At 42.0% G+C, this 14,842-nt stretch overlaps 1 protein-coding gene across 1 annotated transcript; it reads left to right on the top strand.

Annotated features, from left to right (window-relative positions):
* The first annotated feature begins 10,122 nt into the window (after positions 1–10,122).
* Positions 10,123–10,908, top strand: LOC131802212 (uncharacterized). Its single transcript, XM_059121933.1, has one exon. It carries the CDS (start codon positions 10,123–10,125, stop codon positions 10,906–10,908), a length of 786 nt encoding a protein of 261 aa, XP_058977916.1.
* Positions 10,909–14,842: the final 3,934 nt, after the last annotated feature.

Below are 14,842 nucleotides of genomic sequence, written 5' to 3'. Positions count from 1 at the left end.
GCGCCACTGTGCCATATTTACAAGACAAATCTCCTTTCAACACAAAATATCAAGTTCATTCATGGCAATGGTAAATACAGCAGAAAAAAGTTAATTACACACTCTTCAAGAAATAAATATTTATTTTTAAAATAATTTGAGTAGCATATTTTCTTGTTGTTGGCGTTGTTGCTTCGGCTGCTACCGTTCATGCTAATGATAGTGCTCCAAGGGCCAGGAAAGTTGTTGCTGTTGAAATGTTTACTGCAATTACAAGATTTTTGCAAACATTTCTCGGCCGGCTCATCTTGGTTGGTTGGCGAGCGAGTAGTAGCGTCATTCAAGTCTAATTGCTGGCTGTTGTTGTTGTTGTTGCTGCTGCGAATGGCTGTAGGCAATTCTAGACGTCTTGATTAGATTTTTATTTCTTCTTTTTCTGCTTTTTGTTTTTTCTTTTATTATTTATAATGTTGAGCAAATAAAAGAATGAGTGTGTGTGTATGTATGTATGTGTACTATATGTCTTGATGAGTTTGTTTACAGCTAGGAAATGTCAGACCCCAGGCAGTTTTTAAGATGCCATGGCAAAGAAATGTTTAGCTTTGCATATTTTGGAGAAAAGTTCCAAATGCTTTTTGTGGAGGTATTTGAGTGGGGGTTTTGGCTGCCGCGTTGGGATATGCAAGGATAATTTGTTGGAATTTGAAATTTTGTCTGGGGATTTTAAATTCGAATGGAATACTTGGAAGTATTATTTAACGCTTGTTTGTGTTGAAGAAAAGTTTTGGAATTAAATGGGAATTTAGGGTAGTCGTTGGGTTTAATGAGACTTTTAATAAATGATAAGAGGATTGAATCTGGATAATTTTTGAATTTATGTATAAAAAAGACAACTGAAATAACTGACTGGCTGGCTGATCGAGAATCAATGCCCAGACGAAACGGCTGAAGCTAGAATCTTGAAATTTTGCGCGAGGGTCAGTTTTGGTGTAGGCGTGTGATAAGGCTGGGTACTTCCTTCTAAAAGGGTACGAAAAAGTACCGGAGCTAAAAGTCATTGATGGAGTGCAGGATAGATGTATCAAAGGGTTTGAACTTTATGGTTAAAATGGTACTAAACATCTAAAATGGTACCTTTTGGTATTTTGTGGACGAATAGAGTTAAAAGTAAAAATTTTGTCATGAAAATTTGATATTTGACGGCGGTTTTGGAAATGTGTACTAAGTGTGCGAACTGTACTAAATAGTACTAAATTTGAAACAGTTTGGTTTAGAGTGAACGGATGAAGTTGAAATACTGTATTCAGGAGTCTCTGTTGGTGGTTTGTGATAAAGAGGTGGTTCTGGTACAAGTGCACGAAAAGCACCAAAATCGTACAAAATTTGGAACAATTTGGTATTGGGTAAACAAATACTGGTTAAAATCTGAAATCTGATATTAGGGTTGCTGTACATGGAACTTGGATATTTGTCTGTTATTTCGGAAATCTGTATTATAATTGTACGAAATGTAACAGTGTTTGAGAGTTGGCGGTGGTTTGGGAATGTATCCTATATTTGTACAAAAAGTACTAAATGGTACTAAATTTGGTATCGGGTGAATAAATTGGATGGAATCCTCAAATTTGATGCTGAGGCCGCTACAAGCGCGTGAAAAGTACGAAATAGTACGATATTTGGTAAAATTTGGTATTGGATGGGCAGATAGTTGTTGAAATCAGAAATTTGATATAAGGGTCATATAACAGTTGTTGCGGAAATGTGTACTGTAATTGCACAAAAAGTGCTGAATGGTACTATATTTAATATTGGGTGAAGGAACAGGGCTTAAATCCTCAAATTTGTTTTAAGGTCTCTATTGGTATTGGGAATTGATATACGGAGGTGGTTTTGGAAATGTGAACTATAATTGTACGAAAAGTACTAAATAATACTTAATATGGTATTGGGTGAAGGAATAGAGCTAAAAACCTGACATTTTATATGAGTGTCACTGTCTGTGGTTAAGGTATGGAAGTGGTTATGGAAATGCACCCTATATTTGTACGAAAACTACAAAATGGTACTAAGTTTTGTAGTGATTAAATATATAGGAACACAATTCTGATATTATATATTTAGATTACTGTTGGTGTCTGAGGTTGAGATTTGGAGATGGTTTTGGAAATGAGTACTATAATTGTACGAAAAGTTCAAAATAGTACCAAAATTTCGAAATGGATGAAGGGATAGGACTGGAATTTCCAAATTTGAAATTGTGGTCTCTTTTGATATCTGTGCTTGAGATATGGAATTGCTTTTGGAAATGTATACTATAACTGTACAAAAAGTACTAAATGGTACTAAAACTGGTATAGGGTGAAGGGATAGAGCTGATATCCTGAAATTTGATATGGATGTTCCTGTTGGAGTCTATGGTTATGATATGGAGATGATTTTGTAAATGTGTACTACAAATCTGTGAAAAGTACTAAGTGGTACTAAATGTTGGTATTGTGTGTAGGAATATAGCTGAAATCCTGAAATTTTATATGAATGTCCACGTTGGTGTCCGTGGTAAAGATGTGAAGCTGGTTTTGGAAATGTGTTCTAAAATTCTTCCAAAGTTTTAATTGGGTATTGGGTGAAAGGATAGGGAGATAGGATTCCGAAATTTGGTATTTATATAACTCTTGGAACCATTGTTTGAGTTTTGGAGGTGGGTTCAGAAATATTTACTGTAATTGTACGAATAGTACTAAATAGTACCAAATTTCATATTGGACGAAAGAATAGAGGTGAAATCCTGAAATAAGATATAGATGTCACTGTTGGTTTCTAGGACATATGGAAACGTTGAAATAGATTTAACCGAAAAATTGCATGAGGGCCCACTGTATAACGGTTTTACTGATATCCTCCTCGGTAAACATTTTCCTATCATTTTTTTCGGGAAAATTAAAAAATTTGTTTTATGAAGGTCTGAAAATTTAGTACGATCTATGAAGTTTTAATTAAAAAAATTTTGTCAAACTGAACAAATTGTGCATTTTGAGTACCAATAAGTCCTTACGGGGACTGTTGGAAGGAATATTTTTGAGGTGAACTTTTCTCTGACGATGTAGCAGAAATTTTCTAGCTTAAAATATAAGAACTTATATATGTGTTTTATATTTATAGTAGATGTAAAGCCTTCTTAAGGTCCTAAAATAGAAGTAGAAGGCCTTCGCTTTGTAAAAAAATCTATGGAAGGGGTTCTATTTGCAAAAGTTCTATAAAAAGTATTCCATTCGTTGAAGACTTTTAGAATGTCTTTCCTATATAAAAGATCTTTACATAGAAGACTATTAAGGCGTCTTGTACGTATAGAAGTCTCTTTGAAGGTCTCCTCTCTATAGAAGACGTTTAAAAAGGTTTTAGTCTATATTATATTGGTCTATAGCCTTGGGCCTTTGAGATGGTCTTCTTACTTAAGAATATCAGAACGCCTTCTGTGTGTAGAAGACCCTTAGGAGGTCTGCTATTTATAGAAGACATTTAGTATGTATAGAAGACCCTTAGAAAGTCTCCTCTAAGGGAGAATATAGAAGACGTTCAAAAAGATTCTTTTCTTTACCGAAGGCCTTTGGGCGGTCCTATCTATAAAAAGGACTTTAAGATGGTCGCCTCTAGAAGGATTACCTTCAGAAGGACCTCTTATCTTAATGTAAGAACTTCAGAACGTCTTCTGTATATAGAAGACACTAAGGAGGACTTCTATTTATAGATGTCATTTAGGTATTCTTTCTATACAAGTTCTTTAGAACCTCTATGCCCACTGTAACGCCCAAAAGTCATGCTTTCGTTTTTGGGGTACATTATTATTGTCCCCTAGTAGAAAGAAGTATACTTAAAATACAACATTGGAACCCCTGGTGGCAAATGGCGGAACTACGCAAAACTGTCAGATTGGGATCAGCTGCTGTCATGAGAAAACAACAATCGTTGTCCAGCCAAAAAGGTATAAAAGGAGACGCATTTCACCCAATCGGGATCAGTCTTCTGTTGATGGCTGGTAAGTCAAGTGTGATTGGGAGGAAGAAAAGGCGCGCAACCTCGGTTGAATTGAGTCTTAGTAAGCCAAACAATAAGCCTTGACTATTTGTGGTGACTGGACTGGACTGAACGCAGGGTCAAGTGAGGGTTGTAGCAATACTCCCTATTCTTCGGGCTGCGTTGACGGCGACTGAACGCAGGGTCAAGTGAGGGCTGTAGCAATACTCCCTATTCTTCGGGCTGCGTTGACGGCGACTGAACGCAGGGTCAAGTGAGGGTTGTAGCAATACTCCCTATTCTTCGGGCTGCGTTGACGGCGACTGAACGCAGGGTCAAGTGAGGGCTGTAGCAATACTCCCTATTCTTCGGGCTGCGTTGACGGCGACTGAACGCAGGGTCAAGTGAGGGTTGTAGCAATACTCCCTATTCTTCGGGCTGCGTTGACGGCGACTGAACGCAGGGTCAAGTGAGGGTTGTAGCAATACTCCCTATTCTTCGGGCTGCGTTGACGGCGACTGAACGCAGGGTCAAGTGAGGGTTGTAGCAATACTCCCTATTCTTCGGGCTGCGTTGACGGCGACTGACGTACTCATCGGGCTGCTGCTGTGCCAAAGCTGCCGCCACCCGATTCGTCGTGCGAGTATTCATCGGGCCGCCGCTGTGCCAAGCTGCCACCACTACTACTCGCCGCTGACGTATTCATCGGGCCGCCGCTGTGCCAAAGCCGCCGCCATCCTATTCGCCGCTCGCCTATTCATCGGGCCGCCGCTGTGCCAAAGCCGCCGCCACCCTATTCGTCGCTCGCCTATTCATCGGGCCGCCGCTGTGCCACAGCCGCCGCCACCCTATTCGTCGCTCGCCTATTCATCGGGCCGCCGCTGTGCCAAAGCCGCCGCCACCCTATTCGTCGCTCGCCTATTCATCGGGCCGCCGCTGTGCCACAGCCGCCGCCACCCTATTCGTCGCTCGCCTATTCATCGGGCCGCCGCTGTGCCAAAGCCGCCGCCACCCTATTCGTCGCTCGCCTATTCATCGGGCCGCCGCTGTGCCAAAGCCGCCGCCACCCTATTCGTCGCTCGCCTATTCATCGGGCCGCCGCTGTGCCAAGCTGCCGCCACTACTACTCGCCGCTGACGTATTCATCGGGCCGCCGCTGTGCCAAAGCCGCCGCCACCCTATTCGTCGCTCGCCTATTCATCGGGCCGCCGCTGTGCCAAGCTGCCGCCACTCTATTCGTCGCTCGCCTATTCATCGGGCCGCCGCTGTGCCAAGCTGCCACCACTGCTACCCGTTTATTAACATGTCGACTGAACTTTGTGATTTAGTGTTCTTCGTAAAAAGTTCTGAACGTGATTTTATTGTGTTTAGTGTAGTGTTTAGTGTTATTTAAGGAAATAAATTTATAACGTTTTAAGAAAATATTTTTGCTTCGCTCTCTCTCTCTCTTTATGTCCTAACAAATAAATTTTTGTGACGACTCTGGCCCCCGCTGAACCTACCCCAGCTTCAAAGTGAAAACACGTCGTCACAATGGCGCCCGAGCAGGGACTATAAAAGAGAGAAAGAATAAATAAATGAGTGAACAATAATTAGACAAATACAGATGAAATCCCAGTGAAAAAAAAAAACAGTTAAAAAAAAAAAAAAAAAAACAAGTAAAAAAAAAAAAAAAAAAAAAAAAAAAAAAAAAAAAAAAAAAAAAAAAAAAAAAAAAATGTCAAACGAAAAGACAATGTTGAAGGTCTCCTGGGCCTATATGCTAAAGCAAGAAGACTTGGTAACATATCTTACTGAATTCAATCTTGATCCAGTTGGAAAAGTGGACGATCTCCGAAAAAGATGGGCTAAATTTCTCCACCACGACCATGAAGCCGATGTATACAGACGGCTTATAGAGTTGCAGAACAAACATGAAAGTACCAGTCCGACCAAATCGCCGACATTGCGAGCCGTCACAAAACAACCCCTTATAACCGTAACACCGTGTGGAGCAGAAGCAATAGTATTATCCCCAATAAAAACAGAGTACGCCCTTCCCCACATTTCCGCGGAAAGGTCACATGGAGAGTCAAGCACAGGGGTAACAAACGATCAAAAAGTACAGAAGCTGTCGCCAACAAACCCCGAATATGGATTTCAAAAAGATTCTCCGCCCAAGCCATCCAATAATTCGTCGTTACTCGTAATTCTCGACCAAATCCGAAAATGGAATATTACTTTTGAAAATGGAATGGACCCTATTGGATTCGTAGAACGTGTAGAAGAAATGGCTGAAATGTACATCGTGGAATTGAATCAAATAATTAAAGTAATGCCAGAGTTGTTACGAGGTAAAGCTTTAATCTGGCTAAGGAACAACAACCGACACTGGACTACCTGGAACGAATTTAAGAGTGATTTTCTGAAATTCTTTTTGCCACCGAGATACTTTGAGAAATTGGAGGATGAAATTAGGAGAAGGATACAGCGTAATAAGGAGCCGTTTAAGGAATATGTACTCTCTATACAGCATCTTATGCAGCACACCAATATGACCGAAGAACAAAAATTGGAACGAATTTTTAGAAACGCGCATTCGGATTATCAATGGTACATTCGCCGTAAAGACTTTACCACACTTTCGGAATTGATCTCCTTGGCAGACGAACTCGAAAGCATACCAAATAATTCTCGGTCAGAACAGCCTCGAAATCAACAAAACTATAATCGACGTGCGGACAACTCTAGAAATAACCTGTATTGCACCAATCAAGGTGACCAAGTGCTAAACGAAAGCTCATCCAATCCAGAAACGCAGCAGGATGAACCCCCGGCAAAGAAGAGTAACCAGAATATTACATCATTGCAATGTGAAGAATATCGCCTTACTGCAACTGTCTTAATAGAGGGGAAAGCTATTAAAGCAACTGTCGACACTGGTGCCACTAGCTGTTTTATAAAAAGAGAATTTGCGAAAAAAATCAAGAAAAGGTTTACTTATTCACGGCATGAGGCAAATGTTATCCTCGCAGACGGCACCACGGTGAACATCACAAGATCAACAGTGTTACCTGTTACATTTGGAAACCAAAGCTCAGATGTTACATTTCTCATCATGCCGCAATTCAAGGAAAACATCATATTGGGATTGGAATTTCTAAAACAGTTCCACACGACCATTCACTGCGCCGGTATAAGTGTCAAATTAAGTAAGCCAACCACATCAACGGAGCATTGTACCGTGGCTATAGGAGAGGAAACCCCATCAAAAGAGGTAATAGATACAATGACAGCTACGAATAGTGTATCCCCCAGAGCTAAATTCTTAAACGATGAATTGAGTAAAACGCAATGTGAGATCGTTGAAAATTTTCTGGCACAGGAACTCCCTAAGTTCCAACAATTAAATGGCCTATCGTCAATAGCTGAACATAAGATTGTAATGACCGACGATCGACCCATTAAATTAAGATATGCTCCGCGAAATCCTGCAATGCAAGCCGTGATTAATGCCGAAGTGAGAAAGCTCGAAGAACGAGGATGTATAGAGCCGTCTACAAGCCCATACTGTTTCCCCATCACATTAGTCAGAAAGAAAAATGGGAATTGGAGAACTTGTATGGATTTTCGCCAATTGAATAAACGTTCTGTTCCAGATGCCTACCCTTTACCCCGCATCGACACAATACTGAATCGACTACGGGATGCCAAATACGTGAGTAGCCTGGACCTTAAAGACGGATATTGGCAAATACCTATGGCGAAGGAGAGCAGAAAATACACGGCCTTTGCGGTAGCTGGTAAAGGTCTATATCAGTGGAAAGTGATGCCTTTCGGTTTGCATTCAGCACCGGCAACCTTCCAACGGGCATTAGATAGTGTGATTGGGCCTGAAATGGACCCCCACGCTTTTGCATACCTTGACGATATCATCGTCATTGGAAAAACGTTTGAGGAACACTTGCGGAACTTGAGAGAAGTGTTCAGAAGATTGCGATCAGCTAACCTGAGAATAAACATTGAGAAATGCGAATTTTTCAGAAAAGAAACGAAGTATTTAGGCCATGTTGTGAGTAGCGAGGGAATAAAGACGGATCCAGATAAAGTTGCCGCAATAGTGGAAATGAAACCTCCAACATCGGTAAAGGAGGTACGAAGATTTCTTGGAGTAGCATCTTGGTACCGAAGATTTGTCCCACAGTTTGCAACAATTTCACAACCATTGACTAGTCTTCTTAAAAAGGGAAAACATTGGAAATGGGGTCCCGAACAACAAGAAGCATTCTCAGACCTAAAAGCAAAGTTAACTGAAGCTCCCGTTCTGGCTTGTCCGGATTTCACAAAGACGTTCATATTGCAAACTGATGCCAGCAACTATGGCCTTGGAGCAGTTCTAACACAGGAGTTAGATAACGTGGAACGTGTCATAGCCTACGCCAGCAGACATTTAAAACAGGCTGAAAAGAACTACTCAGCGACTGAAAAGGAATGTCTAGCCATACTGTGGGGCATTAGACACATGAGACCCTATTTAGAGGGTTACCAGTTTATAGTTATTACCGATCATTTGGCCCTAAAATGGTTAAATTCTATTGAAAGCCCTACAGGTCGACTCGCACGTTGGGCTCTCGAGCTACAGCAATATAATTTTTTGATCAGATACCGTAGAGGAAAACAGAACGTTGTGGCAGATGCGCTTTCGAGAACACCTTTGGAAACGTTAGACCTAGCCACAGTAAAATATGACACCAGTCCGTGCCCATGGCTAGAAAAGTTGAAGGAAACCATAACCAAGAATCCGAAGAAGTATCCAGACTATACAATCATTGAGGGAAATGTTTATCGACATTTTCCCAAGCAAATAAACGATGAAGATTGCACACCATGGAAGCTGTGTGTGCCCACCGGATCAAGGATTCAGGTCCTTAGAGAAAATCATGACAGTGTCACCGGAGGTCATTTGGGAGTGCGAAAGACTAGCAACAAGGTGGCGAACCGATATTTTTGGCCTGGTATGTTCCAGGACATCAAACGTTATGTCCAGCAGTGCGAATGTTGCCAAAAATATAAAGTCAGCCAACAGAAACCAGCAGGGGAAATGTTGATAAGAATCCCGGAGGAACCATGGGCCACTATTTGTGCGGACTTCGTAGGACCCCTACCGCGATCTAAGCACGGTAACTCAATGCTACTCGTTATTATGGATAGATTCTCAAAATGGACGGAGTTGGTTCCATTGCGGAAGGCTACGACAGAGGGATTAATAAAAGCATGCAGAGAAAGAATTATTTCTAGATATGGGGTTCCAAAAATATTGATAACCGATAACGGAACCCAATTCACTAGCAACCAATTCGAAAAATTCCTAGCAGAAATGGGTATAAAGCATCAACTTACGGCTCCTTACACCCCGCAAGAGAACCCTACTGAAAGGACAAATCGGACAGTGAAAACAATGATAGCACAAGTTTCGAAACAACATAATACATGGGACGATATGCTGCCCGAAATAATGTTAGCCATAAACACTAGTGCATCAGAATCCACTGGATATTCGCCGGCATACCTGACACAAGGAAGAGAACCGCGGCTGCCCCAGGCATTATATGATCAGCTCACAACAGGAACTGGTGCTAGAATAGTCTTACCAGAAGACCGTGCCCAGGAGTTGAAAGAAATATTTAAGATAGTGCGTCGAAACTTGGCAAAAGCATCTCAAAACCAGCGGAGACAGTACAACCTTAGACGACGAGTTTGGAAACCAAAGATTGGGGAGCAAGTTCTAGTTCGTCTACATCCTCAGTCGAAGGCCGTCGAAAATTTCGCCGCCAAACTAGCGCCCAAATACGGAGGGCCGTTTGTCGTACAAAAATTCCAATCTCCAGTAATCGTTGTAGTCCGAGGAAAAGACAACATCACCCGCGTCGCGCACTTAAGTGAAATTAAGCCTTTTTATGAAGAACAAAATTAAATTGTAGACATAGAAGTAGAATGTTGATTGTAGTTCCACTTACGTTTATGTGATGCCATTTCATTATAATTTCTTATTTTATTTTTAGACATTAAATTGACAATACCCAAACTAATCAGTGTCCTAATATAAGCCCATACTTCAAAGACCATCGCAATTCTCAAAATTTCAACATCACGATGGAGCAAGATAGCCCCAACACGAAAAAATTCAAACGGGCGAAGGAGGTTCCTATTTCATCCTCACATGCTTTCGCACATTTAGAAGAAGACTCCAGGTCGACCGCAAGTAGTTTTGTGACAGTTTCCGAAGATCCTAGTTTGGAGTGGTGGACCCAATGGCAGACGCTGGTTGGAGTTCCTCCATCATCACCGCTATATAACATAACCGAACAAGCAAATCTGTTGCATAGTGATGACGTACAAGTTCCATCGCAATCCAATGCTGCCGTCATATCGGACGATCACAGGTCCCCCAACGTGAAGGAAGATAAATCATTACCAGGAACGCCGGGACACGTTGTCGAACTGTCATCACCATCGATATCTTCCCGATCGTCATCCTCATCCTCATCAGCCTCGTCGTCTTCATCATCATCCACAAGCCAAACGATGACACCTCATCAGCCAACAGTGTGTAGCAGTCAACCTTCCATCGATGAAGTGTTTATACCCAGTAAGGAGAATAATAGCACACCAAGTACAATCAAATTGCCAGTCACTGAAATCCCAACTGAGTCAACGCCATCGTCCTCGACAGACAATCCCGTGAACAATAACACATTTCTCGAACTGCCAAATTATCCCGAAAACCTACAAAGCCGTATAGAGAAGTTTAAAAACAATTGGAAAAAGGGACACAAACTGAAGCGAATTGTTAAACAAGATGGCAAGCAGTACCGCATAATAATATCAGCAGACGGGGTAGTGAAGGTATCTCTCCGAACTTCTGCAATTGGTCTCTAACATACCTTCCTATTCGACCGAGATATAGTCGAACCAAAGTGCCCATGTCGGAGAAATAAAAGGTTACATAACACCCTAGGGCTTCCTGGCTATTGAAACCCAATAGTAATAGAGAAAGCAAATCAAGGAATCAAAAATCAGAGGGAGGAAGAGATGCCATGTAACGCCCAAAAGTCATGCTTTCGTTTTTGGGGTACATTATTATTGTCCCCTAGTAGAAAGAAGTATACTTAAAATACAACATTGGAACCCCTGGTGGCAAATGGCGGAACTACGCAAAACTGTCAGATTGGGATCAGCTGCTGTCATGAGAAAACAACAATCGTTGTCCAGCCAAAAAGGTATAAAAGGAGACGCATTTCACCCAATCGGGATCAGTCTTCTGTTGATGGCTGGTAAGTCAAGTGTGATTGGGAGGAAGAAAAGGCGCGCAACCTCGGTTGAATTGAGTCTTAGTAAGCCAAACAATAAGCCTTGACTATTTGTGGTGACTGGACTGGACTGAACGCAGGGTCAAGTGAGGGTTGTAGCAATACTCCCTATTCTTCGGGCTGCGTTGACGGCGACTGAACGCAGGGTCAAGTGAGGGCTGTAGCAATACTCCCTATTCTTCGGGCTGCGTTGACGGCGACTGAACGCAGGGTCAAGTGAGGGTTGTAGCAATACTCCCTATTCTTCGGGCTGCGTTGACGGCGACTGAACGCAGGGTCAAGTGAGGGCTGTAGCAATACTCCCTATTCTTCGGGCTGCGTTGACGGCGACTGAACGCAGGGTCAAGTGAGGGTTGTAGCAATACTCCCTATTCTTCGGGCTGCGTTGACGGCGACTGAACGCAGGGTCAAGTGAGGGTTGTAGCAATACTCCCTATTCTTCGGGCTGCGTTGACGGCGACTGAACGCAGGGTCAAGTGAGGGTTGTAGCAATACTCCCTATTCTTCGGGCTGCGTTGACGGCGACTGACGTACTCATCGGGCTGCTGCTGTGCCAAAGCTGCCGCCACCCGATTCGTCGTGCGAGTATTCATCGGGCCGCCGCTGTGCCAAGCTGCCACCACTACTACTCGCCGCTGACGTATTCATCGGGCCGCCGCTGTGCCAAAGCCGCCGCCATCCTATTCGCCGCTCGCCTATTCATCGGGCCGCCGCTGTGCCAAAGCCGCCGCCACCCTATTCGTCGCTCGCCTATTCATCGGGCCGCCGCTGTGCCACAGCCGCCGCCACCCTATTCGTCGCTCGCCTATTCATCGGGCCGCCGCTGTGCCAAAGCCGCCGCCACCCTATTCGTCGCTCGCCTATTCATCGGGCCGCCGCTGTGCCACAGCCGCCGCCACCCTATTCGTCGCTCGCCTATTCATCGGGCCGCCGCTGTGCCAAAGCCGCCGCCACCCTATTCGTCGCTCGCCTATTCATCGGGCCGCCGCTGTGCCAAGCTGCCGCCACTACTACTCGCCGCTGACGTATTCATCGGGCCGCCGCTGTGCCAAAGCCGCCGCCACCCTATTCGTCGCTCGCCTATTCATCGGGCCGCCGCTGTGCCAAGCTGCCGCCACTCTATTCGTCGCTCGCCTATTCATCGGGCCGCCGCTGTGCCAAGCTGCCACCACTGCTACCCGTTTATTAACATGTCGACTGAACTTTGTGATTTAGTGTTCTTCGTAAAAAGTTCTGAACGTGATTTTATTGTGTTTAGTGTAGTGTTTAGTGTTATTTAAGGAAATAAATTTATAACGTTTTAAGAAAATATTTTTGCTTCGCTCTCTCTCTCTCTTTATGTCCTAACAAATAAATTTTTGTGACGACTCTGGCCCCCGCTGAACCTACCCCAGCTTCAAAGTGAAAACACGTCGTCAGAACCACTTTAAAAAGTCTACTACTGCTAGAGAAACTTTGAAGGGTTTTGAATTTACAGAAGATTTTTCGAAGATCTATGGACAAATCCCCTGACTACAGAAAACCTTTAGATATTCCTCTACTAATAGGACACCATTAAAAAATACCTCTTAATTGTATAAGGCTTATAAAAATCTTGTCTCTAGAACCAAACTCCATTCAAGAAATTGTTTTCATTGCACAACATTGTGAATTCCCAAATACATCAGTGCCCACAGGAATTTCTACAACTCTGGAAAATTTTCTGCATTCTAATCCTAGCGGAATAACGATTATCATCAATGCCTCTTGCCAACGTCCTGCATGTCATGTTGCTAAGTTACCGAGTCTAAGAATTTGCAAATATTTGCATTTATCAGAGACAGGATATAGTGCTGCTGGTGGCACAGAGGATGTTGTTCAACGGCAATTGGGGCTGGTGGAAGGCATCATGGTTTTTGCTTTCCTTTTCGATGATTTGCGTTTGATTTAACACAGCAAAATTGTGTTGGCTAGTCAAACATGGTGTAGAAAAAGTAACATTTTGATGTCTCAAAAGCATGATAAATCGATTGGGAATGCAAATTGGTGGAAGGTTATTGGATAAGAGCATGATCTAAACCAATTAAATTAAAAGTGATTTCTATAAAAATGGTTGGAACTCTATATCATTCTTATAATGACAGCAATACTAATATTTTGAAAATTCCCATCTTTATATAACAGGCTCATTTCACTCGTGCCGTAACGATTATATAACCTTAACCACAGATATCAGCGCTATCTCGTCTTCCAATAACAAATTATGTACTATTTAGTACTTTTTGTACAATTTACTACTTTTTGTACAATTATATTCCGAAAACACCTCCATAACTCAATCCAATTTTCGAGCAGAGGTCGCAATATCGAATTTCGGGATACCAGCTCTATCACCACGCACAATATATAATTTAGTACCCCTTATTTCTTTTTCGTACAATGATAGTTCACATTTTCAAAACAATTTCCATATCTCAACCTCAGATACCAACAGTGACCTTAATTTAAAATTTCAGGATTTTAGTTCTTTAGTTCCTCCCATTATAAATTTAGTACAATTTTAGTTCGCATATTCAAAACCACCTCCATATCATAACCACAGACACTAACCTCAATAACAGTGACCTCAATATCGTATTTCTGAATTTCAGCCCTTCCCCTTCACCTAATACCAAATTAAAACTATTTCGTACTTTATTGTACACATTTCCAAAACCATCTCCATGACTCAATCCCAGTTACCTACATAGACCTCAGTATCAAATTCTGGGATTCTAGCTCTATCCCTTTACACAACACCCAATTTAGTACCACTTAGTACTTTTCGATAAATTACAGTACACATTTCCAAAACCACCTCCATATGTTAACCACAGACACCAACAGGTATATCCACAGCAAATTTTAGGACTTCAGCGCCATTCCTTCACCCAATACGAAATTTAGTACTTTTCGTACAATACCCACATACAGTACAAATCTCAATTTCAGGTACTAATAGTTCTCTAAACATCAAAATTTAGAATTTTGTCTCTATCTCTTCAAATTTAGTACTACTAAGTACTTTTCGAACAATTATAGTACACATTTCCAAAACCACCTCCATATCTTAACCACAGACACCAATCTTGACATCTAAGATTCCAGCTCTATTTCTTCACCCAATAGCGAGTTTAGTGTTATTTAGTACTTTTCGAACAATTATAGTACGCTTTTGCAAAACCACCTCCATATTTTAATTCCAGGTAGGAAAAATACCTCAATATCAAATTTGAGGATTCCAGTTCCGTCCCCTTATCCAATATCCAATTTAGTAGAATTTAGTACTTTTCGTCGAACTATAGGACTCATTTCCAAACCACAGCCAAATATTTTTTATTGCAGGCACCAACAGTGACATCTTTATCAAATTTCAGCTCTATTCCTACACCCACTACCAAATTTTGTACTATTAAGTACTTTTCCTACAATTATAGTACACATTTCCCAAAGCAAACCCATATGTCCAGGCTACACATGAACAG

Source organism: Musca domestica, unplaced genomic scaffold (assembly GCF_030504385.1).
Source record: "Musca domestica strain aabys unplaced genomic scaffold, Musca_domestica.polishedcontigs.V.1.1 2, whole genome shotgun sequence".
Lineage (NCBI taxonomy): Eukaryota > Metazoa > Arthropoda > Insecta > Diptera > Muscidae > Musca > Musca domestica.
Note: the sequence above shows the minus strand (reverse complement) of the source record. Positions and strands in the feature narration are given on the sequence as shown.